Source organism: Lynx canadensis, chromosome C1, assembly GCF_007474595.2.
Source record: "Lynx canadensis isolate LIC74 chromosome C1, mLynCan4.pri.v2, whole genome shotgun sequence".
In the NCBI taxonomy this organism is placed as follows: Eukaryota; Metazoa; Chordata; class Mammalia; order Carnivora; family Felidae; genus Lynx; species Lynx canadensis.
The window spans coordinates 65,574,682-65,600,701 of NC_044310.1; the positions used below are offsets into that span (position 1 = coordinate 65,574,682).

A 26,020-nucleotide genomic window follows, 5' to 3' on the forward strand; every position below is an offset into this window, starting at 1 on the left:
GTTTTTGCCTCTAGGATTTTGATGGCATCCTGTCTTACATTGAGGTCTTTCATCCATCTTGAGTTATTTTTGTGTATGGTATAAGAGAGTGGTCCAGGTTCATTCTTCTGCACGTTGCTGTCCAGTTTTCCCAGCACCACTTGCTGAAGAGACTGTCTTTATTCCATTGGATATTCTTTCATGTTTTGTCAAAGATTAGTTGGCCATATATTTGTGGGCCCATTTCTGAGTTCTCTATTCCATTCTGATCTATGTGTCTGTTTTTGTGCCAATACCATACTGTCTTGATAATTATAGCTTTGTAATATATCGTGAAGTCCAGGATTGTGATGCCTCCAGCTTTGGTCTTTTTTTTTTTTTCAGGATTGCTTTGTCTATTTGGGGTCTTTTCTGGTTCCATACAAATTTTAGGATTGTTTGTTCTAGCTCTATGAAGAATGCTGGTGTTATTTTGATAGGTATTGCATTGCATATGTAGATTGCTTTGGGCAGTATCAACATTTTAACAAAATTTGTTCTTCAATCCAGGAGCATGGAATGTTTTTCCATATTTTTGTGTCTTCTTCAATTTCTTTAATAAACTTTCTTTTCAGTGTATAGATTATTTCACCTCTTTGGTTAGGTTTATTCCTGGGTATTTTACGGGTTTTGGTGCAATTTTTTTTTTTCATATTTTTAACTGATGAAAGGTATACACAGCAGATCTTGTAAGTACTGTAGTAGCTCAAAAAAGATGGCCATGTTACTTCCTAATTCAGCCTATATGGTATTAATTCATCCTGTGGTTTTTCTGTGCAAGTAGCCTTTTCACATTCCATTGCCTAGTGTTTAATAACTAAATACAGATATATGTTTTTAAAGTTTATTTATTTTGAGAAAGAGAGAAGTAGCACATGGGAGGGGCAGAGAGAGAGAGAGAGAGAGAAAGAGAGAATCCTAAGCAGGCTTAGAACTGTCAGTACAGAGCCTGACGTGGGGCTTAAACTCAGGAACTGTGAGGTCATGACCTGAGCCAAAACCAAGGGTTGGATGCTTAACCATCTGAGCCACTGAGGCATCCCATAACTAAAAATATTTTTAAAAGAACCAAAAGATTATTGTATTTGCCTTAAATTCTTTATTGCACCTAATCCTAATTTTAGGTTCAGTCATTGCCTCACCTAATCTTAATTCACATTGTTTTTTTTTAATTTTTAATTTTTTTTTAAACATTTATTTATTATTGAGAGGCAGAGAGAGATAGAACATGAGCATGGGAGGGAAAGAGAGAGGGGGAGACACAGAATCTGAAGCAGGCTCCAAGCTCTGAGCCATCAGCACAGAGCCCGACGCGGGTCGAACTCACAAACCGCGAGATCATGACCTGACCTGAAATCAGACGCTCAACTGACTGAGCCACCCAGGCACCCCTCATTCCACATTGGTTTAATGTGCGTATAATCTATGTCTGTTTATGTCCCCAGAGTTCAGCACAAAGTTTGGTATACTGGTGCTCAATATATTTTTTTACTGAAAGAAGAAAGAATGGATGGATGAATGGATGAATGAATGAATGAATGAGTTAATGAGTAAATGCAAAAGGCTAAAAACTAGTCTCTTTGATTCTAGTCTTGTCCTTTGTTATAGTCAGAAATCTATGGTGGCCTCCCAATGGCCTACCTCCTTGTACAACTCCCTCCCCTTGAGTATGGCAGAAATCCGAAAATGATGGGATATCACTTCCATGATTCATTTATTGTCTTTAAGAAAGAGATTATCTTCAGTGACCTTGAAAAAATTAGGTGTAGGTGAGCCCTTATAAGAGAGGGAAATGTTTCTGAAGGCAGAGACTCAAGGCATGAAGGAGGTTTGACACAGAGAAGATTCTGCTGCTGACTTTGGAGATTCTGTTGCTGCCATGTTGTATAAGATGAATGGAAAGGCCATTGGCAAGAAACTGGGAGCAACCTCTAGGAGCTGAAAGTACCTTCAGGCTGGCAATCAGTGAAGAAAAGGAGACCACAGTCTTACACGGAACTGAATTCTGCCAATAACCCGAATGAGCTTTCAATCAGATTCCTTCCCAGAGAAAGATGGGACTGAAGTAGTGTCCCCTCCCTAAGGAAAGAAATGAAACGAAACAAAACAAAACAAAAACCTCAAGGCAACCTGGTTATACGTGTACATGACAACATCCCTCACGACCTTGTAACGTGAGACCGCTTAATCAGACTACATGTTTGTGTGTTACCATATATAGGAGACAAAGAAGTAAAATGTATAAAAGAAACTACACCACATGGTGTTTGGGGCTCAATTCTTTGGGTACGAACCCAACTGAGTTGTGCCGGCACATAAAGTTGCTTCCTGGAGAGAAAAGCCTCCGTGTCACGACTCTGCAAGAATCCTGCTATAGGAGACAGTTGGCCAATACCTGGAGTGAGAGACCCTGAGCAGAAAATCCATTTGAACCTTGCTGGGTTTCCTGATCCACGGAAACTGTGCCATAATAAGTGTGAGTTGTTTTAAAGCCTCTAGGTGTATGATTATTTGTTACAAGTCCAGAAAAACTAACTCTTCTTTCTCTGACATTCAGTTTTGATCATGCCATTACTCTGCTTGGAGTCTTCATATTGTCTTCGTGATAAAATCCAGCTTAAATAAAGACTTTTACAATCCTAATCAGCCCCCTCACCTCATTGCCTGCCAGTTCGATGCAGTTCAATCCATTCCAGCCACGAGAAATGTGTGGAGGCCCCTGATGACACTACGCTTTCTCTTGCTTCACTTCTTTCTTGGACTTTGTAGGGGCCCCCTGTGGGCTGCCCCCAAATGTACCACAATGACATACTGATTATTTTGAATTGAAGCTACTTGCGAAATAGCCGGTGTAAGGACACTTACACCCTTAGACCTCTGACCCCCTGAAAGCAGAAAATAAACCTCTCGTATGAAAAAATATCCTCCCTGTACTAAGAAGTAAAAAGACATCCTTATCACCAGAGATAAGGACTTTAAAGTCAAGAAAGCAGAAGAAACAGACCTTGGTATGTGTATGTGTGTTTACCAATCTATAGCTACCTGGCCCAAATTCCACTTAGAATTCCTTACTAATTAAAGTTCCCAAACATCTGTTTTCTTTAGCCCATCGAGTTCTCGCAAATTGATTGTCTTTTTGTCTAAATTGTATAAAAACTGCCTGTTTTGTCATTTCTTTGAGTCTCAATTTTATTATTGGGCCTCCAGACACACATAATAAAACTTTGTTTTTTCCTTCTGTCAATCTGTCTCCCTTCAGTTTAATTCCCAAACCAGCTGGAAAAAACCTTGGAGGAAAAGAAGGAAGTTTCTTCCTGACTATAACTTCATGTCTCAGTCTGAACTTTGCTTTGCTAGCTTTTACTAGTGCCCTAAGGCTGGGTGAGGCCACTGTCACTCCGGTCCCCAGGGGATCTTGTTTTTACTCCTCTTGCAGCATTTGGAACACTAATATACCTGTCTGTGTACCTGACCATCTCCCTGATTGCACAGCATACGATTTGAGGGCACTATTTTTATCTTACTCAGCATTATCCTTCTCCAGGGTCTAAGCCCTTGTTGAATGACTAAATGTGTAAATGGGAAAAGCTGTGCACTGCCAATTCCCAATTCCCAAATGAATTAGGGAAGAGCCAAATTTTCATCTGTGTGTTCCAGTGTAGAAAGATGGTTTTAAATACCAGCCAGTGCTGCCGCTCTGTTAGCTGAATTAACTTGCACACTTAAGTTTCATTTGCATACTTTGAGAAATAAAGATACTAAGAGTGTTTACCGTGTTTGGAGAAGACACTAGGAAATGCGAGCAGTTGCACAGTGCCAAGCACATAGTAAAATGTGCAGAAATGTTGGCTATTGGTTTTATTGCAGTTTTTATTAATTATCATTTCCTGAGTGCCTACATGTGGGCTACAGAGGGGACCAAAGATCTTTCTCATGGGTTTGGCAGAAATCTTAGTTTCTTTTTCCTTTTCTCTGTCTCTTCCTCTCTAACAAGGAAAAAGAAACATAATGACGTTCTCATGCTGGCCACTGATTGCTGCTGAGTTTCACTTTCCTTTCTTTCAAACACAGATGCCACAGATCTCGACAGAACCTTCTGTCTCCAAACTGTGGCTGCTGGATCCAGCTAAGACTACATTTAAGCTTCATCCAACTCTTAAAACCAGGTAAGTGATTTTTTTTTTGCCATCTGAGGCTTCCTAGCTGTGTGTAAAGACAATTGCCTGTTTTCCTTTCTTTGAAAATGAATTTCAGAGTGAAATGGCTGCTAATGGCTAATGATCATACTTTTCTCTTTCATTTGTTGTGTTTTTTAATGAAAATTTTAAATACAGGGAATGCTAGAGAGTAAGTTCTATCAGATTCTTAAGATGATTTATCTAATTAGAGTAGTTTTTTCCTCCTGAAAAAACAAAAGCATTACAGATAATGTTGAAGCTATCTGTGAATCTCTGCTATACTCCTTTCTCTTCCCTTCCTTGCCAGAGGGAAATATTATCCAGACTGCGGTATAATTATTGTTGTGCTTGTTTTTGTGCTTTTGCCACATATACCTCTGTATCTGAACGTGATCTCTAGTATTGCTTTGTGTTAACAGTTTATATGAATGCTATCATACTAAGTGTATTGTTCTCAACTTGCTTAATCTTTTGAGCTTTATTAAGGTTGATACAAATAGGCCTAGTTCGGTCACTTCAGTGCTCTTTAGTATTTCATTGTGTGAATATGCCAAAATTTGTATATCCAGGCTTCTAATTTATCCTAAACAAAGTTGCCATGAATATGCTTGCTCCTCAAAATGATAGGTGTCCATCAAAACAATGTGAATATTACTGAATCTCCATATTTGGGTCAACTTGGTATTGCTGGCCCCTTGTTGGATGTAAACTGCTATCTCATTATTGTTTAATTTACAGCTCTCTTTCTAGAACAGTTGAACATTTTTTTCATGTGTTTATAGTTGATTTGAGTTACCTCATCTGTGAATGTCTTCATATACTTTGACTACTTTTCCATTAGAGACAGTTTTTCCATTAGATGTGAGGTACACACACACACACACACACACACACGCACCGTGGAATATTACTCAGCCGTAAAAAGAGATGAGATAAGCCATTTGCAACAGCATGGATAGATCTAGAGGGTATTATGGTACGTGAAATAAGTCAGAAAGAAAAGTGCCATCTGATTTCCCTTATGTGTGGAATCTAGAAAAACAAAACAAATTAATAGAGTATGGGTTTATTTCTGTATTTTGCTTTTTCTCTTGGTTTTCTATCATGTTGTTTCATTTCCTGCTTTGTGTTTCTGATGAATGTGAGTCACTAAATCTAAAAACATTGTGGGGATAGTTTGAAGCTAGAAAAATGTTCGCTTCATCCAGACAAGATTTGTTTTTGCTCCTGCCTTACAACTAGAGGCACAGGCAATCTTCATGTATGTGAACCCACTCAGAGACTGAAATTACCAGGAGATGGAATTAAGTCTGTACATTTTTAGGCCACCCTTTTTTCTTCCCTGTAGCACTTCAGAATCCTTGCCCACAGCTTGGGAGGAAGATTGCCAACGCACCCTCTTTCTTGCACTATATTCCCCTAGCTCTGTGAGTCTAACAAAAGTTTTGCCTAACTTCTCAGCATCTCAGGCACCTCTTCTAAAGTTCACAGATGCTCCTCAGGGAAACGTGCTCCCAAATGCCAAGCTTCCCTCTCCGTCTTCACTTCTTTTCCAAATCTTAGCCAATGACATAGTTTCACTCCTTTGTTATCTCTTCAATGCTTTCAAATATATATATTTACAGTTTAACCTGTGTTCTAGTTTTTGAAAGAATGGAAAGAATTGGCATGATGACTCATGGTCTATCCTGCCACTGTGGGACCTCCATGTCTATTAACTCCTCTCATATTTCAATTTCTTGCTCTGTGAACTGTTTTATGTATAAATTCCCCTTTCCTATCTTCTAATTCATGGGCTGGCAAACCATGACCTGTGTACCACCCACTTGTTTTTGTAAAAAAAAAACCTTATTGGAACATAATCATGTCCATTTGTTTATATATCATCTATGTTTTTGCAATGTTGAGTTAATTATGGCAGAGATTATATGTTTAACAAAGCCTAAAATATTTACATCTGTCATTAAGAAAAAGTTAGCTGACCCGTGTTCTAATTTATTAATTTTAATTTTACTTTATTCTTTATTTAGTTGCCCATTTGTCTACTGACTTAAAAAATTTAATGATATTTTAATGATATTTTTTATTTCTAAATTATCTGGGTTTTTTTTTTTCATATCTACCTACTATTGTTCTATCTCTGGTTTTTTTTGTGTGTGTGTGTTTTGTTTTTTTTTTGTTGTTGTTGTGTTTTTACATTGTAATCCAACCAACATGTTTTAATTGGGTCGGAGAAAAAAATAACGCACTGGAACTAGAAGAAGCAGAAATCTGTACTTTAAGCCACTGTGGTATACTAACTAGTCTCTCAACCTATTATTGTTTTTCTATCAGATACAGAAAATCATGGCAGTGACAACGAGATTGACATGGAATGAGGAGAAAAGTCTGCAAAAGCTGCTTGGAAATGTTTCCTTGAGACTTCTTCATAAGTCTAGTGTCCATGGACATACAAGTTTTGGTTTGCTTGATAGGTGCCAGCTTCAGGGATCTACTATAACGATTCTTTACTTTTATGATAAGATTATTGGGGTCTTTATACCTGGGCATTATCCTGCACCATGTATAGAGTTTAGAGAGCCAATCCCCTCCTTCTGTTTTTCATTTCAAAGGAATAAAGCTACAGAAATGGCAATTGCAGTTCTAGAGGCAGAAGTGAAAATTGCTTCTGGGCAACTGACATTTTGTTCCTTTGATCAAGAGATGTTCTGTATAGATTCAAGCAAAACCAAACTTTCTATACATCCTTCGTTAAGCTCTGAATTAGGAGTACATATCTCCTCTGACCTCACTTATTTGGAAAATGAAGTCTTTCGAGTTGAAGGTATGTTGAATGAGATAATCCTACATTCTGGTTCTAGTCTTTCTTTGTATTTGTTGGTCATCACTGAGCTACAAGAACAAGGATAAATGAGAGGAACAGTCAGGTTTCATGCCATCAAATTACTGTTTCATAAACTTCAAAATGTAACCTGGGAAGCATAAAGGTTATGATGTATTACCCAGAAGGTGTAGACAGCTTTGAACAGAGTCAGTTGAGGAGTGGAAGTGGAGAGATGGAGATGGAAAGTGAGTGATAGCGGGGGTTTGTTTTGATATATGACCCCTTTTGGGTCAGCTCTAGGACCTCTGGGTATACTTATGTGAGAGTTTGCAGAGTGAGTTAATTATCCTCCCTAGAAGGGGGGGTAATTTTCCTTCCTCTCTTCACTAGGTTACCAACACTAACTCCTAACTGGACAGCTCGGCCCTGGTTTATATAAGCAGACTCGCTGCCCCACTGAAAAGGTTGACTTGGCATATTTAGCAAGACAGGTTAAAAACCTTATTATGCTATGTTTATTTCCTACAGGAATTAAGGATGATACAACCTATATGCGCAAGGTAACAAGAGCCTCAAAGTAAGTTAGGTTTTTGGACTATTACTTTATTTAGAACACTTCTATAAATGACATTGGAAATTAAATAATAAAATAAAAAAAATATAACTTGGGTGATAAAATGAATTATATATTATTTAATAGTATGTTTGAGGCAACTTACAGCAACAGCAAAAATAGAATGACTACCAACTGTGAACCTTTAAAAATCTACCTGACAGCAATTTGACTTTCTTTTTCACTTGAGCTGGCTAGATCCAAAGTTTTCCAGACAGAAATTTCTGGATGACTATTTCAGATAATTCCTTTGAAGCCTTTCCTTGGGAATAAAGTTTTGGGGGAATTTCAGTAAGTTTTAAAAGCAAACCTCCGGGGCACCTGGGTGGCTCAGTTGGTTAAGTGTCCGACTTCGGCTCAGGTCATGATCTCACAGTTCATGAGTTCAAGCCCCGCGTCGGGCTCTGTGCTGACAGCTCAGAGCCTGGAGCCTGTTTCAGATTCTGTGTCTCCCTCTCTCTGACCCTCCCCCATTCATGCTCTGTCTCTCTCTGTCTCAAAAATAAATAAACATTAAAAAAATTAAAAAAAAAATAAAAGCAAACCTCCTTTCCCCAATTTATAAATATCTGTATTGTATATATATTTATTTCTCCTTAATATAATATTATTACTGAAATAACACACATCTTCAGTGTTGCTGATATTTCTCTGACTTGTGTTGTCAAGGCTAATAGTTTAACAGTGATTTGGTTGCTGGTTAATGTTTAGCTTTATTAAGATATAGATAAATGCATTTTCTTCAAGCACAAAATGTGTAACCATAGACCATTTCACATCAGATGAGAGATGGGCATTAATACCCAAATAATACATAAGTAATTACAACATACTTGTAAAAGGAAGGAAAGAAGGTCCAGGAGAATTGTGCTGTTGTTCCTCTGGGGGTGTGGCTGTTTTAAGTTCCGCATGTTATTTCACAGGCAGAGGAATCGGCTTCTAGCAGAGCTCAGAGACTTCAAGCCCAAAGTAGACTTGATTTCAGAAATTTGTATTCTCTTGCTGGGTCCAGTTGGATCTGGAAAGTCTAGTTTTATCAATTCAGTGAAGTCTGTTTTCCAAGGCCGTCTGACTCGGCAAGCCATAGTGGGGTCTGATGACACCAGCATTACTGAACAGGTAAGTTACTCAAGGATTTCCTGAGGGTTTTGTTTTATTGATTACAATTATTAGATTTGTTCATTTCTTTGCCATTCTCTAGGAATGTTAACCTTCTCACCTACAAGCAATTAAATGCTAAATCAAATGTAAAACAGGAGTAAAAGTTGAATCTGAATTGCCTCCGTTGAGTTGTGTTTTACTGAGAGGCTTTTCATTTTTATGCACGCGAGAAGCACTTATATTTAGAATGCTTAAACTTGTAGAATACAACCCTAAAATTTAAAAAAAACTTTGTGTAAGTCTTTGTCTGTTATATTAGAAATGTGTTTTTACTTATGTCCCATATGGTTTTACCTGGATTGAAATTCTTTTCTCTTTTTTTTGTAATAAAATAATGAAACACTTTTCCATTTTACAAAACCATTTTATAAGAAATGATCATGAAAAGCAAGGCAACAATTCACTTTGGTGAGTCAACCTTCAAAGGGTAAATCTATCAGTGCTCCTGTGAACACAATCCTATTTGTAAACAAATAGGAGTACTAATACCATTTTTAAAACTGTTACTCCAAAGACCTACAAATTATTGTGGAAAAACTTTCTCCCATTCTGTGCTTCTCAATGTTATACAATCAAACAAAAAAATTAAGGGGAATGAATAGGACATTTCATAATCAAACTGTATTTTTCCGGGATTGCTACAACCTAATATAGTTATCTTCTGATTGGAAATGTGCTGTGCACCATCAGTACAAAATTTTGCATCGGACAGACGTGGCTCATTTTAGTTTTGTGTCACATTTAATAACTGAAAGCATTTTCTATGATTTTCAAGAAACACATTTTATTTCTTGAGGTTGGCTAGATTCTACCTACTTGGCTGGCTTTATCTTGATGTATTAGTCTAGCCTCAAAAGCCAAAGCAAGATACGGCAACAGCAGTTCAATACATTAAGCATTGATGGAATGTTTCTGTTAAATACTGTGTTGGCAGTAAAGACCTAAATACAAATAATTGGTCTTATTACTCAGGGATTTCAATGTAGATAATAAACAAATAAGTACTATTCACTGTGATAGGTGCTGTAGTAGAGGTACTCACCAGGACAGGATTCATCTCCTTCCTTTTCACATTACTTTAAGAGAAGATGTAGATCCTGAAGTCCAAATGAAATGCAAATACTACTATATAAACTGAAGGAATACAGGACAGAATATTTGTCAAGGAAACAGAATGTATTTTTTAAATGATTTATTTCTTATTTTGAGAGAGAGAGAGAAGAGAGGAAAGGAGAGAGAGAGAGAGAGAGAGAAAGAGAAAGAGAAAGATCTCAAGCAGGCTCTGTGCTGGCAGTGCAGAGCCTGAGGCAGAGCTCAGTCTCACCAACCTTGAGATCATGACCTGAGCCCAAATTAAGAATCAGATGCTTAACTGACTGAGACACACGGGCGTCCCAAGGAAGCAGGAGTTTATTGCTCAGGGATCCTTCTCTTTGAAGAACTCAATTTGTGAAGGAAACAGATTAATGAAAACTATGAATGTGCCTACTGATACTAAAATTACACAATGCACTTTAAGTACGTGACTCTACTGCTTTGTGTAATTCTTTTCCGGTGGAGGCACCCGTTTACTTAGATCAAAATATCCAGTGGTATTGCTCCTAGGCATTGGACTTATGGACCAATGGGAGCTTTTGACTTCATTGCAGATTACTATAGGTCATAGAGGGGTTCTCTGCTTCCTGGTTGGGAATGGGAGAATTGTGATTCAAGTTGTTTGGTATCTCGGAGTTAGTATTTTTCTTTGTGATTCTGCCTAAATCTTCCATAGTTGTGCCTATTTGGAAGTATATTTGACCAATAAAGATTTTTCAGAGTTCCGAGAAATACTCTTGGTATCAGATTGAGTGTGTTTATTAAGGAAAGATGATTTGTTAAAGCAGAGCTTCCCAAGGTGAGGTTTGTAGACCCCTGAGTGTCCCTGAGAGAATTTTATGGGGTCTGTGAGTTTAACATTATTTTCATAATAATACTAAGATGGTTTTGCTTTTTGTAGGGTATGGACATTTGAACTTATCATACAAATGTAGTTTTATTTGTTGCCTGGCACCTTTGCACAAATCAAGTAATGGCACCAAACACTGTTAGTAATCATTGTATTCCTTTCTACCACTCAGCTTGCAGGAAAAACAAACAAAATGCTTTCACTTAAGAATGTAACTGATGAATAAGTAACATGGATTTTATTTAAACTCAGCTTTTGAGAACACATTATTTTAATATTTTGTGTGATGAAATGGGAAGTACATATAAAGGGTTTCTAAGGCATGCCAAAATGTGGTGGTTGCTGAGCAAAGACACTGGTGCAATTGAGTTGTGAGCTGAACTTTTCTCAGGTAACATCATTTTTAATTGAGAAGACAATTGGCAGGCTTGCTTATTCATACGTAGCTATTCAGTAGAAATTCATGGAAAATGCACCAACTGAGCATATCACTTCAAGAAAAACAACCAACCAACGATGTTTGTTGCCAATGGTAACATTTGAGTTTTAAAGAAAATTAGAACTTTGAGCAGCTTGTATCCACCATTTTGAGCTTCATAACTTCCTAAAACTTAAAGACTTATCTGGTAAGATTAGCGGTGCTAGTAAAAAGTATGATGTTTTAGTATTGTCCAGGGAAATGTGCCAATATTTGGAAGATCTAGGTAAGCCAGTGAACCAATATTTTCAAATAAACAAATGCATTGGGTTACTAAGCCATGCATGGATACAAAGTGTATTCAAAGTGTAGGATAGATCAATGAATTTAATGTAACTGAGTATGAAAATATCACAGATTCCACATTACAGCTAACCTTTGAGAAATGATCACTTGTTGAGCTTTGATGCATTATTAATGAGGAATATCCACGATTTTCTGAAAGCTGTTAAATTAAATACTCTCTCCTTTTCTTACTACATATATACACGTGAGACTAGGTTTTCTTCATATACTTCAACCAAAATGATCTATCACAAAAGACTGAATTCAGAGGCAGGTGTGAGAATCCTGCTCTCTTCTATTAATCCAGATACTAAAGAGCATTGTAAAAAGTAAATTGATCCTGCTGTTTTTAATATTTTTTTGGAAAGTAATTTTTTTGTAAAAATGTTATTTGGGTTAACATGCAATAAATTCATAATTGTATTTTAAAATGATTTAAGAAATATTTAAAATTATTTCAGTTTCAGTTTCTAGTATGTTAAATGTCAGTAGATATGATCTACATAAATAAATATCTCTTTGAGATTCTCAGTAATTTTTAAGAGTATCAGGTGATCCTGAGACTAAAATGTTTGAGGACCACAGTGTTAGATATTAACCACCCTGTGTTCTTCCTATTGTCATGTCTTGAATGCTTGTTGAAGAACGAATTTTTACATTTGATATACTTTGTTTTATAGTATAGGATTTATTCCGTTAAAGATGGGAAACGTGGCAAATATCTGCCATTCATGTTGTGTGACTCCATGGGGCTACATGAGGAAGAGGGAGTAGGATTGTGTGTGGATGATATACCCCACATCTTAAAAGGCTGTGTGCCAGACAGGTATGAGGTAAGAATTCTCCAATCTCGAAAACCTTTCAAATCATTTCCATCAATGCTCTTTGTTAAATTTTTACCCTATAAGGCAATTTCAACTGTTATAAGGTATTTTCAACATCAACCAACACTACTCTACTTTTAAATGAATAAATATTCATATAAGTAAAGTAGAAGAACTTATTTTCTATGGGATTAAAAAATATAGGCTGGGGTGCCTGATTGGTTCAGTTGGTAGAACTTAAGACTCTTGAACTCAGGGTCATGATTTTGAGCCCCACATTGGGCACAAAGATTACTTAAAAAAATAAGGTAATCTCAAAAAAAAAAAGAAAGAAATACAGTCAAAAGCAGTATTTTACTTATACAAATTTCAGAAAACGTTCAGGAAAAGATTGTTCCTGTATCACTCTTTACAATAATGTAAAATAAGTAGAAAAGTAATAGTTTAACCTCATGCACTTTTTTGATCACTTAGACAAAATATTGGAACATTTAACCACTTTTTGTTTAAGTGTGATATTGTTATACTATAAGTACTTACGTTTCACCACTTAAATGCTACCTAAATACTTACATCCAAAGGTTGGCTTTGCCACTAATTAGATGTGTACTCATAATGAAGTTACATATATGTCTCTGCAAGTCTTACTTTTTTATGTGTGAAATGTAGGTAATAATAAAGCCCATTTTGTAGAGTGCCTGCAAAGATAAATGAGAGAATGTACTTTAAATGCTCAAGAAGTCAACCATTATTATCACCTTTCTTTTAGGCATTGGGTGTGATACAATCAGCTTCAATTTCTAAACATGACTTCTGTTGCTGCTCAGTTGTGCTTGATTGGAAACCTTAACTATGGACTCATATATTAAAAAAAAATTATTAAAAACCTATTTTGTTACAGATGCTATGCTAATTGAAACACATAGTTAACTAGGAACATAATTCTCATCCTCACAATTTATGGAGACATAAGATATAAGGAGGTGGAACAGAGCAGAGAGATTGGAGAACTTGTGAGCCTACTAACACCTTCGTTTTTCACAACAGAGAGGCAGTCTACTCAGTTCAGCATTGAAACATATAGTTAAAAAATAATGAACCTGTGCTCGCTTCGGCAGCACATATACTAAAATTGGAACGATACAGAGAAGATTAGCATGGCCCCTACTCAAGGATGGCACGCAGATTCGTGAAGCGTTCCATATTTTTTTGTTGTGTGGAAACCAATTTGACAATAAATTTCATATATTGAAAAAAAATTACTAGAAAAGCACAGAGGGAAATAAAGTTATTTGATATTATTCGAAAAAAAAATAATGAACTTAGCCCTGTACTGTAGTTTTAAATCTATTTTCTTAATTCTAGAAAGATTATCATTCTTGGTATGAAGATGTTAACTTGGAATTTGGGATTTTTCTTCTGTTTCTCTTTAGTTTCTTTTTCTTCTGTAAAATTAAAGAAATTATGTTATTTTATTTTTTTTAATTTATTTTTTTTAGTAATCTCTACACCCAACATGGGGCTCGAACTCATGACCCTGAGATCAAGTTGTGCGCTCTTTTTTTTGTTTTTTTTTTAATGTTTATTTAGTTTTGAGAGAGAGAGAGACAGAGCTCGAGCTGGGGAGGGGCAGAGAGAGAGAGAGACGAAGACACAGAATCTGAAGCAGACTCCAGCTCTGAGCTGTCAGCACAGAGCCTGATGTGGGGCTCGAACTCATGAGCTGTGAGATCATGACCTGAGCTGAAGTCAGATGCTGAACTGACTAAGCCACACAGGCACCCCTAATTTCATGCTCTTCTGACTGAGCTGAACAAGCACTCCTATAGCATTTTATTTTATTTTATTTTATTTTATTTTATTTTATTTTGAATGTTTATTTTATTTCTGAGAGAGTGTGTGAGCAGGGGAGTGGCAGAGACAGGGAGACAGAGGATCTGAAGCGGGTTTGGTGTTGACAGCAGAGAGCCTGATGTGGGCGTCGAACTCACAAACTTGCAAGATCATGACCTGAGCTGAAGTCTGAGGCTTAATGGACTGAGCCACCCAGGTGCCCCCTATGGCATTTTATTTTAAACGGCATTTCCCATCCCCCCTCTGTTTTTCTCCTCTATTCATTAGTCCATTTAAGTATGCAAAATGTTTAAAGTCTTAAATGATGTGTAACCAATGTCAATGGTCATTTTTTTTTTTTTTCTGGAGACTGGGATTTGAAATTAGCTTTTTAAAAAATATATTTATTTATTTATTTTGAGAGAGAGCGTGTGTGCGTGAGCACTCGTGCACACAGGAGTAGGGAAGGAGCAGAGGGAGAAGGAGAGAGAGAGAGAATCCCAAGCAGGCTCCATCCTGTCAGTGTGGAGCCCAACTGTGGGGCTCCACCTAAAAGACCGTGAGATTATGACCTGAGCTGAAATCAAGAGTGGAACACTCACCTAGCTGAGTGACCCAGGAGCCTCTGAAGTTAACTTTTTAAACAAACATTGTTTGCATTTTTCTGAAATAGGTCCATTATGGATAATGTAAAGTATGGATACTTATAATTTTTGCCAAAACAATGAAGTGGTTTTTCTATACGAAAGATATAATAACATTACACTCATAGTGGAGAGGAAGTATGGAAGGGGGATTACTAATTAACCTGGGGAAAAAGTGGCTAGGGGGAGGAAAGTTTTGGGTTGGAGGTTAGCATTTCAAGCATGGATGTGTTTTAATGAAGTCAGCAAAGACTCTCTAAATGTTACCTTATGTTTCTATAACAGTTTAGCCCCCATAAATCAATTACGCCAGACCATCCTATGTTCATCGCCTCTCCGTCACTGAAGGACAAGATTCACTGTGTGGCCTATGTCTTAGATATCAACTCTATCAGTTCTATCACCTCTAAGGAGGTGGCAAAGTTCAAAGAAGTTCAAAAAGAGGTCTTAAACTGTGGTGAGTCTCATTGTCCTTATTAAAAGAAACTTGTATTTTGAGGGGCACTTGGGTGGCTCAGTTGGGTAAGTGTTCGACTTCCGCTCAGGTCATGATCTTGCAGTTTGTATGTTTGAGCCCCAAGTCAGGCTCTGTGCTGACAGCTCAGAGCCTGGAGCTTGCTTTAAATTCTCTCCCTCTGCCCCTTCCCCACTCGTGCTCTGTCTCTCTCTGTCTCTCAAAAATAAATTAAAACATTAAAAAAAATTAAAACACCTTTTATTTTGAAATAATTATAGATTCACAGGAAATTGCAATGAGCATACAGAGAGGTCCTATGGACCCTTTACCGAATTTCCTGAGTCCTAGATTGGTTACTGGCAACAGCAGACAGAGATCATTTACATATTTTTTTGTCACGTGTGATTTTCCAGTGGCTTGATAGGCAAGTCACCTCCTCATATTACTTGACCTGACCAGGAAGATCAAAACCAGAAAATTGCCACTGTTATGTGTGTGTGTGTGTGTGTGTGTGTGTAGCCCTGTGTTGTTTTATCACATTTGTAGATTTAAAAGTAGTTAAGTGAGTCACCCTCATTTATGGTCTGGGTGCTTTTCAGTCTGTTGCTTTCTCACTGGATGTCAGGGCGACTGGGTTTGTGTGGGGCCCTTTAAGATTGGGATCTGTGTTGTTTATAATTCTGTGATTCCCCTGGTCTTAATCCCCATTGTTTTTCAAGACCAGACATTTTGTCTTTCTGGTGTCAGCCCCCAGCATTGGGGTGCCTGATGTGGGGCACAGTCCCTTCATTCCCTTGAGAAAGAGTTTGAATTTTTTTGGATCCCACCTGATTGTGAGGTCACTGCATCTGGAGTGGGATCCTGGGCAGTGTCTCTGCCTCTCGTACCCTTCTGGATGCACTACTTTTGTGTTTTTTTGTTGTGGACATGCTAGTCTTCTAGTTCTTAGGTCCTTTTCAGAGGACAGTGATTCCATACGTAGCTGTAAATTTGTTGTGTCCATAGGCAGAAATGAGGTCAGGGTCTTCCTATGTTGCCATCTTTAACTCATCCTCCATGGGAATTTTAGAATTACCTTGTCTATTTCTACAAAAAATCTTGCTTGTAATTACATTACATTAACCACATGTATAATTACATTAACCACATGTATAACATTAACCACATGTATAAATTTTGGGGAGAATTGACATCTTTACTCTGCGGAGTCTTCCAATCCATGAACATAATATGTCTCTCCATTTATTGAGATCTTTGATTTCTTTCACAAGTTCTCCACAGTTTTTAACATTCAAGTCCTGCACGTGGTTTATTAAATTTATACCTACGTATTTAATTTTTTAAAAATGATATCATATTTGAATTTTGGCTTCCAGATGCTTATTCCTGGTACATCAATTTACAATAGAATTTTGTATATCAATCTTGTTTCTTGTGACCTTGCTGAACTCACCTATTAGTTCTACAAAAGTTTTTTTTTTTATTCCTTGGGATTTTCATACCATCTTAAATAGGGATAATTTTGTTTTTAATCTGTATGCCTTTTATTTCCATTTCTTGTCATATTTTTCTGGCTAGAAGTTCCAGTACTGTGTTGAATAACAGTGGTGAGAGCACATACCCTTGTGGTGTTTTGATCTTATGGGGAAAGTATTCAGTGTTTCACCATTATGATGTTAGCCATATATATATATATATATATTTTTTTTTTTTTTACAGTTGTGCTTTGTCAATTTGAGGAGGTTCTTTATTCCCAGTTTTCTGAGTTTTTTTTCCTTCTTGTCCTGAATGGATGTTGAATTTTATCAAATAATTTTTCTCCATAGATTGATATAATCATGAAAAAAATTTCCTCTTTATCTTCTTAATATGATGATAAAATACATTGATTTTTGAATCTTGAGCCAGTCTTGTCTCCTTAGAATAAATCCCATGTATTATGAAACATATTTTTTTCATATATTGCCAAATCCTATTTGGTAATATTTTATTAAAAATTAATGAAGGATATTGATTCGTATTTTTTTTTCCTGACGCTTTGTCAGGTTTTGGTGTCAGGGTAACACTGGCTTCATAAAATGAGTTGGGAAGTGTTCCTCTTCCATTTTCTTGAAAGGATTGTGAAGAATTGGTGTTAATTTCTCTTTAAATGTTTGGTAGAGTTTTCCATTGAAATCATCTGAGTCTGGAGATTTCTTTTTCAGGGGTTTTTAAAAAACCAAAAATTTAATTTTAAAATAGTTATCAAGCTATTAATCTATGTCATATTAGGTGAGTTGGGATAGTTTGTAGACTTTAGTTCATTTCATTCCATCTAAGTTGTCAAATTTATGTGGATAGAATTGTTCATAGCATTTCCTTATTATTCATTTTACATCTGTAGGGTCTGTAGGGATATCTCTGTGACCTTGTTGATATTGGTGATTTGTGTCTTTTCTTTTGTTTTTCTTTGTCACTATTTCTAAAGGTTTGTCAATTTTATTGTTCTTTTCAAGGAACCATGTTTTTGTTTCATTTATGTTTTAAATTGTTTTTCTGTTTTTAGTTTGTTCTTTGATTTCTGCTCCTTAGGGTTTCTTTCATCTTCTTGATTTGGATATAATTAGCTTTCTTTTTTCTGGTTTTTAGAGGGGAGGGACCCCTTCCCTTCTCTTCCCTTCCCTTCCTTCCCTTCCCTCTTTTTCCCTTTTGTTCCTTTCTTTCCCTTTCTTTTCACCGGTTCCAATTAGCATTCCTTAGTTGTGCACTTCCCCAACAGCCAATATAGGCTATTTGAAGTAAAAAGAAAGCCTAGAGAACTCACCACCATATTTTTTGTTGGATCCTGTGGTCCTTAGCCAATTTCTGTTATTTTGTTATTCTCTCCACATTCCAATGTTTGTGTTTGATTTATAAATAATGTCTAGTGTTTCTAGTTGTATTTAGAAGGAAGAATAGGGAAAAGTATATTGGCTCCATTTGGTCCAGAAGTGGAAGTCCTTTCACTGAATTTCAGGAAAAAAAAAAAAGACCCAAATAAACACAACCAGAAATGAGATATTACAACTGATACCACAGTAACACAAATTATCATAAGAGACTACGATGAACAATTATACACAAACAAAATTAGAAGAAATGGATAAATTCCTAGAAGCATACAACCTTCTGTTGTATCCTTCATGAATCATGTATCCTTCATGAATCATGAAGAAATAGCAAATCTTGACAGACCAAATATGAGGAAGGATATTGAATCAGTAATCAAAAAACTCCCAACAGACAAAAGTCTAGAAACAGATGGCATCACTGGTGGATTCTACTGAACATTCAAGTAAGAATTAATAGCAATCCTTCTCAAACTATTACAAAAAGTAGAAGAGGAGGGAACTCTTTCAAACTCATTTTAGAAGATCAGCATTACCCTGATATCAAAACCAGGCAAGAACACCACAAGAAGAGAATATTACAGGCTAATATTCCTAATAAGCAGAAACATAAAAATCTTCAACAAAATATTAGGAAACTGAATTCAATGATAGATTAAAAGAATCATATACAATAAACAAGTGGGATTAATTCCAGAGATGTAAGGATGATTCAACATTCACATATCAATCAATGTGATACACTACATTAACAAAATGATGGATAAAATCATATCAATAGATGCAGAAAAATCATTTGACAAGCTCAACATCCACTTATGATAAAAACTCTCGGGGCGCCTGGGTGGCGCAGTCGGTTAAGCGTCCGACTTCAGCCAGGTCACGATCTCGCGGTCCGTGAGTTCGAGCCCCGCGTCGGGCTCTGGGCTGATGGCTCAGAGCCTGGAGCCTGGTTCCGATTCTGTGTCTCCCTCTCTCTCTGCCCCTCCCCCGTTCATGCTCTGTCTCTCTCTGTCCCAAAAATAAATAAACGTTGAAAAAAAAATTAAAAAAAAAAAAAACTCTCAACACAGTGGGTAGAGAGGGAATATCTATATCATATATATGACCCATATATATGATTCATGTAAGGGGAAAATACTAAAAGCTCTTGTAAAGAACCTCAGGGACATTCTTCAATGGCATTTGGAAATCTTACTTTTATAATATTTTTTTCCTGGGGAAGCAGGTGTTAGTAAAAAGGCTTTTGATTCGGTTAGCTGCCGATTGGGAGAGGGCAAGAAGTCCTTAGTAGAACTGTGAAATCAGTGTGCTTTGTTTTTACAAATACTCTCACACAATCTTCACTTTCTGGGGTCTTTTTTGCTCTTCAATATCCAGCAACCACCCTGCCCCCCACCCCACCTTATCACTTTAAAACACACTATTTGGAATGGTAGATGATTGCAACATAGTGTGAATTCAGTTGCATTTAGAAATTATATCTCACGTTGGAAGAAAAGATCATTTCTCCTATTAGAAGAACTTCAGGTTCCATATTGACATTTACTGGGGACATTTCATTCTCTAAATCTTCACCCCACAGAGAGTTGCTTTCACACATACTGAATTGCCTTGTTGACACATTACTGTTTATGATACAAAATCACTGATTTATCTCTTTGATATAGGTACAGCACTTGTGGTCTTGCTTACTAAAATTGATAAGTGCAGTGAAATTCTTCAAGACAACTTTTTAAACATGAATAATTCTATGACGTCCCAAAGCCAGGTAAAGAATACATTTCTAACCAGGCATTATTGTAATAGTGTTATATTGTGTGTGTGTGTGGGGGGGGGGGGGGGTGTATGGGTGTGTGAGTGTGTGTGTGTGTGTGTGTTCACACTACAAATGTGAACAGGCAAATGAAGAAGTGGATCAATTGCCTGATTAATTCAAGTTTATGTCCTACTTTAAAATAATAATTATCTGCATTATAATTATATTCAGAAGATAATTTATCAAGCTATTGCTTTTTCAGTTTCTTTCTTGAATTATATTTGAATTTAGTCCTTTTTCAGATATGAGTTATGCTTATTAATTTTTCCACAGATAATAAAAGTCAGCAAAATGCTAGATATTCCTATTTATAATATCTTTATGGTTGAAAATTATGCATCAGAGTTGGAACTGGACCCTTTAAAGGACACTCTGATCCTGTTTGTCCTGAGGCAGATGTTACGGATAGTGGATGACATTTTAGAGGATTTGCCTCTTGAAACAGGTAATCTGGCCCCCTTTCCACTCTTGTCATAAAGCACTGGTATTTTTTGAAAATCCCTGAGTTCTACCTTATTGGACAGCTGGTGCCCACTTGCTTGCTCTAGACCTGACAACCATGTTAGGATATGTGCTTTGTTTCTATTCTTTTCCTTTTGTTTTCAGGTAAAATTGTAGGAGTTTTCAGCTCTACATGTGACATCAGTTGCTTTGATTCTGATACTTGGCCCAAACCTGGATTGGCATGCCCTGGTTAGAGTCAGTCTCTGCTGACAGCCTCTTTATGACTTCTGCTTTCACTCATGTTTCACCTTCGGTCCCTGACAGCATCTAACTGACAGTTTCTTCTAGGACCTCAAGCTGAAAGGCCAATCCTGAGCACTGGTGGGCCAAGATATGCCCCACTGCAGACCACCCTCTGGATTCCTGCACTATTTATGATTTTAATTTCTGTGACACCTTTTAAACCTCCCCAGCAAAATTAACTGTATCCTTATGTATTTGTCTATAGCTCTGTATTTAAAGCTCTATGTGAGTACTAATACATTGAATAATAGTTTAAACATGATTACATGGATGTCTAGTTCCCTAAATAGATTGTGAGTTCTTCAAGAAGCAGGGTTTGGATTTTACGCACGTTTGTATGACAGAGTTTAGCACAGTGCCTGACAGGGAGTAAGCATGTTTGCCATTATGCTTCCCTCCCAACTTCCCCAGAGTGATAACATGTACTTAAATTTTTCCTCCTTACAGGGAGGAAGCCTGGAAGAAAATGAAATGCCAGAGACAAGAAATGGACATAAAGGAGGGAGAATGTTTCATTTATGTCTGGATGAAGATATGAATTTAAGGGAATTAAAAAAGCAAATATTTCTTTTTTTTTAATTTTTTTTTATTTTAACGTTTTATTTACTTTTGAGACAGAGAGAGACAGAGCATGAACGGGGGAGGCGCAGAGAGAGAGGGAGACACAGAATCGGAACCAGGCTCCAGGCTCTGAGCCATCAGCCCAGAGCCCGACGCGGGGCTCGAACTCACGGACCGCGAGATCGTGACCTGGCTGAAGTCGGACGCTTAACCGACTGCGCCACCCAGGCGCCCCAAAAAAGCAAATATTTCTTAAGGACTTACGTACTATTTCTGTGAAAAACAAACAAACAAACAAAAACAAAGCTTGTTCCTTTAATGAACTCATGCCTGATTTTCATTAATGAATTCCAAACCATCCTAGCCATGTCTCCCAAGTAGAGTGATCAAATGAGGCTACTTACAAGTGCAAGGCAATAAGAAGGTTGTCTTTAAAAAAATTTTTTATGTTTATTTATTTTTGAGAGACAGAAAGAGAAAGAGCATGAGTGGGGGAGGGGTAGAGAGTGAGGGAGACACAGAATCCCAAACAGGCTCCATGCTCTGAGCTGTCAGCACAGAGCCCGACTCAGGGCTCAAACCCACCAACCATGAGATCATGACCTGAGCTAAAGTCCAGCACTAATGGACTGAGCCACCCAGGCACCTCAAGAAGGTTGTCTTATACAGGTATTCCCAAATGATTCTAAATTCCTCTGGGTAGCTGTGAAGTTAGGACTAGCAATAAATAAAAAAAGAATTTCTGAAGACAGGTTTTAGGTTTTTTTCTTCCATAAAACCCTAACTCTCTTCTCCAAATTTCTTAGTATTTTTCAGATGAATATGCTTTGATTCAATAGTTACCTATATTAAAGTAGTCGAATATACTTTTAGTCAGAATTACTGTCTTCTTTGGGAAGTCCTGGGTATTATCATGGCAAGAATTCCTTAGGGATAGTTGTGGAAAAACAACTATTTCCTGAAGCAAAGCTACAGGTGAAGTGGTGCTCAAATGAATGGTAGCATGATTCAGAGCAAGAGATGGATGGTATCTTTAAAAGAGACAGAGGAGTAGGATGGTGACAGATATTGAGGAGTATAGCCAGAAGTCGATGTTGGGAACAAAGAGTTCCAGCCGGGATGGTTACGACATGGACGTAGGGAGCAACGGGTCCAAAGAGTAGTATGTGTTCGTTTCCATGTAGTCCACGAGACAAACAAGCCACAGCTGTAATTGGGTAGAAGACTGAAGGTGGTTGAAGACCTACCATTGTCCTTTACTGACTATAGGGCCATAACTCATCAATCTTCATGTGGAGTCAGCAAAAATCTGGTCAGAGGAAGGTTTTGCTACATGCAGAAGTATATTCAAGATGGAACTTCCTTACTTTGTTTGAAGGGTAGTGTGGGATACCTCATGAAGGAGATGGGGACCCTGAAAGGAAGAAGAGTAATGGAGAGACCAAGAGAGATAAACAGAGACTTAACAGTGCAGTATTTTATACTGGAAAGTTGCTAGGAGAGTACATCTTAAATGTTCTCACCACATGTGCAAAAAAGGTAATTATTTGAGGCAATGGATGTTTTAACTAACCTTATTGTGGTAACCAGTTGCAATATATACATGTATCAAATCATTACACTGAACACCTTAAACTTACACAATGTTATATATTAATTATATCTTTTTTTCCCCTGGGGATTTTAATTTATTTATTTAGTATTAAAATCCACTGATTCTTGACTAACACATGAAGTCTGAAACAATCAACTTTCCTGAGTCTTATTTCTTTATATTTTTTATTTTTTCAATTTTAATTTTGGTTACTTTTTTTGTAGTTTCAAGCTTTTATTGAATTCCAGTTAGTTAACATATAGTGTACTATTAATTTCAGGAGTAGAGTTTAGTGATGCATCACTTCCATACATTACCCAGTGCTCATCACAAGTGCCCTCCTTAACCCCCATCACCCAGTTAATGCATCGCCCCATGCCACCTCTCTAGCAACACTGTTTGTTATCTATATGTAAGACTACATTTATACAATTATATCATAATAAAACTGGAAAATAAAGTAAAAGTGGCTGTTTCTGACAGAAGTTTGTAGCATTATACAAATTCACCCAGCATCTACCTTAATAAAATACCAAGAGTCGTTATGGTAGGTGATGTGTAAGCCTGTGTCTCTTTTAGAAAGCTAATTTTAAAGATTATCATGTTGCTTCTTCATAAAAAAAGGCAGGCCCAGGGGCTCCTGGGTGGCTCAGTCGACTAAGCATCTGACTTCAGCTTAGGTCATGATCTCACCGTTCGTGAGTTCAAGCCCCGTGTGGGGCTCTGTGATGACACCTCAGAGCCTGGCACCTGCTTCAGATTCTGTGTTCCTATCTCTCTGCCCCTTCCCTGCTCATGCTCTGTCTCTCTTTCTCTAAAAAATAAATAAACATTAAAAAAATTTTTAAAGGCCGTCCATATCTAATATGGCGAAATTGAGAGACTCAAGTAAGCCCCAGATGCTTCAGAGACCAGCTGAAGAGTAATCATCTTGAAGTGACAGAACTCATTTTAATACTAAAGTCACTACTTGATAGCAAAGCTGGTTGAAGCCTTCATGGTATTCCTAAAAGCTGTGGGAATTTGGAAGTTCCCAAATCCCATCCCAAGGTGATGAATCTCTGAGCCAATTAATGGAGGACAGTAGATTTAAGATCTAATTTTTGCCACCAATTTAAGCAAGATGGAAACTTGCATGCTAATCACAATTTTTTTTCTGATGTTGGAGAAAACGCAGACCACTGGGGTCAGCCAGACAATAGAATTAGAATTATGGCTAATATCCAACTGCATGCCCCCTCACTCCTTTCCCAACACAGCTCACATAATGGATTTGAGCTGTTCCAGACTCCAGGACAGGAATGATAGTGGAGGTGAAACTGCAGGTAGAGATTGTAGGAATGGGAATAGAGATGGGGAAGAAGAATAACAAGCTATGTTAAACAATGTTGTGAATATGGTATTTATTTATTTATTTATTTACTTATTTAGAGAATGTGTGTGTGGGCATGTGCACATGCATGTGAAAGCAGGGGAGGGGCAGAGGGAGAGGGGGAGAGAGAGAATCTTAAGCAGGCTCCATGCTTGGCATGGAGACTGACATGGGGCTTGAACTCATGACCGTGAGATAATGATCTGAGCCAAAATCAAGAGTTGGGATGTTTAATAGACTGAGCCACACAGTCATAATTTTTAATTTTTAAAGTTTTTAAAACAATAGATTTCTTTTGCACATTTCATGATAACGTCTATCTGACAGTAATTTAAAAAATGCAAGGGTGCCTGGATGGCTTAGTTGGTTAAGCATCCAACTTCTTCTCAGGTCATGATCTCATGGTATGTGGGCTTGAGCCCCCCCGTTGGGCTCTGTGCTGACGGCTCAGAGCCTGGAGTCTGCTTCAGATTCTGTTTTTCCTTCTCTCTCTCTCTCTGCTCCTCTCCTACTCACTCTGTCTCTGTCTCAAAAAAATAAACAAATAAATAAACATTAAAAAAATTAGAAGATGCAAGGAACATATTTAAGCCTTTGAACTTGTTTGTCTTCCATTTTGGTGTTGAGTTGTGGAAGCAATTCAAATTTGAATGGACTACTACAATTTAAATAAGCATACTAAGACAAATACATGTGTGGTATTCCAAGTGTATGAGACTCTCCTGTCTGGCAGATAATCAGTTAGTGTTTCTGTTCTGGTTATTAGATATAGACAGAGGGGGTTTCAAGGGGAAAAAAGTAACTTATCTGCATCATAAGACTTGGAATATATCAAATGGACACTGTGTGTGGTTAGACAACCCCTTAAAATAGCAACTTTTATATTTTTTCTGTACTTCTTTGTATATAGTTCTTCCCCTATTTACAGAATCACTCACATTGTCCTCCTGAGAAGATTGTTTAAACCAAAGAGTGAAGAAAAAAAACCCTGAAACAATGTTTAGATTTTCTTTAACTTCCATAGTAGACCCCTGAGAGTCCAGACCATGAAAGAACCTGAACATAGAATTTATGGAATTCTATGAATTAAAAAGGTAATAGAGGAAAAAAATAGAGGGAAGTTTACTTTTCCCATTTCCATAGAAACTGCAAAATAGCCCCCCTGCTGGGAAGTAAAGGGGAAGAGAAATTTGGCATAACTTTGGTAGAAATCTGAAAGAGGAACAGAACTGGGGGACCCACAGGAAGTGTGTGGTCATACCAACACAGGTCTCTGCGTGGGACCTATCACACCTCTGAGCTCATGTGGGGGGCTGGTGTCTTCCAAAAGCTCAAGGAAGGGAGAGCTGGAAGTAACCATTTCTTGAAGGTGCTGGTTCATTCAAATGACATACTTTATGATCAAGGGCTACCTAAATTATTGAATTATTTGTATGCGTAGGGGGGGTGTGGGGAAGGTTTGAAACTGCCAATTCTACAGGATCTCTTAAAAGAATATGAGGCAAGTACAGACTACCAAATGGTCTCTGCTACCATCTCCACATTTTGTTTCTTTATTATTAAGGAGCTAGGCCTTTCTATTTCCATTCCATTGATGATACAGGCAACTTGTCAATTACTCTAACATTCCTGGCTTCCTTAATGAACTGACAGCTGTTTGCCAGGCAATGTGAGACAGTCCTGCTTCAGTCTGAGTTCTTGAGGCAGTCTGCAAAATGACAAAGAGAGAACCTCCTGCTGTTTTGAGCCTGTTGGGGAGCAGTGGGACCTGACTGCGGAAGGTGTTCAGATGGTGGTGAC

The 26,020-nt window shown here is 37.4% G+C and overlaps 1 protein-coding gene and 1 non-coding gene across 5 annotated transcripts; both read left to right on the forward strand.

The window, feature by feature from the left end:
* The first annotated feature begins 4,056 nt into the window (after positions 1-4,056).
* IFI44L (interferon induced protein 44 like) lies at positions 4,057-25,961 on the forward strand. Of its 4 annotated transcripts, none has more exons than XM_030324378.1 (10): positions 4,057-4,184; positions 6,531-7,020; positions 7,549-7,597; positions 8,557-8,752; positions 12,183-12,335; positions 15,089-15,260; positions 19,798-19,898; positions 20,220-20,391; positions 20,739-20,874; positions 25,874-25,961. In XM_030324378.1, the coding sequence occupies exons 2-9, from the start codon at positions 6,543-6,545 to the stop codon at positions 20,870-20,872; spliced, it is 1,455 nt and encodes a 484-aa protein (XP_030180238.1). In that variant the 5' UTR covers positions 4,057-4,184; positions 6,531-6,542; the 3' UTR covers positions 20,873-20,874; positions 25,874-25,961. The 4 variants fall into 4 exon arrangements, with proteins under 4 accessions (XP_030180238.1, XP_030180239.1, XP_030180240.1 ...); XM_030324379.1 differs by lacking the exon at positions 25,874-25,961 and adding an exon at positions 21,068-21,078; XM_030324380.1 differs by lacking the exons at positions 20,739-20,874; positions 25,874-25,961 and adding an exon at positions 21,141-21,272 and having other exon boundaries at positions 4,058-4,184.
* On the forward strand, positions 13,429-13,535 carry LOC115522507. The gene has a single exon (XR_003971413.1). It is a non-coding gene; the product is annotated as a U6 spliceosomal RNA (small nuclear RNA).
* Positions 25,962-26,020: the final 59 nt, after the last annotated feature.

Bases quoted from the DNA above. Each gene is read 5' to 3' on its own strand.
- IFI44L (XM_030324378.1), top strand. From the start codon at position 6,543: ATGGCAGTGACAACGAGATTGACATGGAATGAGGAGAAAAGTCTGCAA. The intron at 15,261-19,797 runs GTGAGTCTCATT...TCTTTGATATAG, and splicing joins AAAAGAGGTCTTAAACTGTG to GTACAGCACTTGTGGTCTTG. The intron at 20,392-20,738 runs GTAATCTGGCCC...AGTTTCTTCTAG, and splicing joins GGATTTGCCTCTTGAAACAG to GACCTCAAGCTGAAAGGCCA.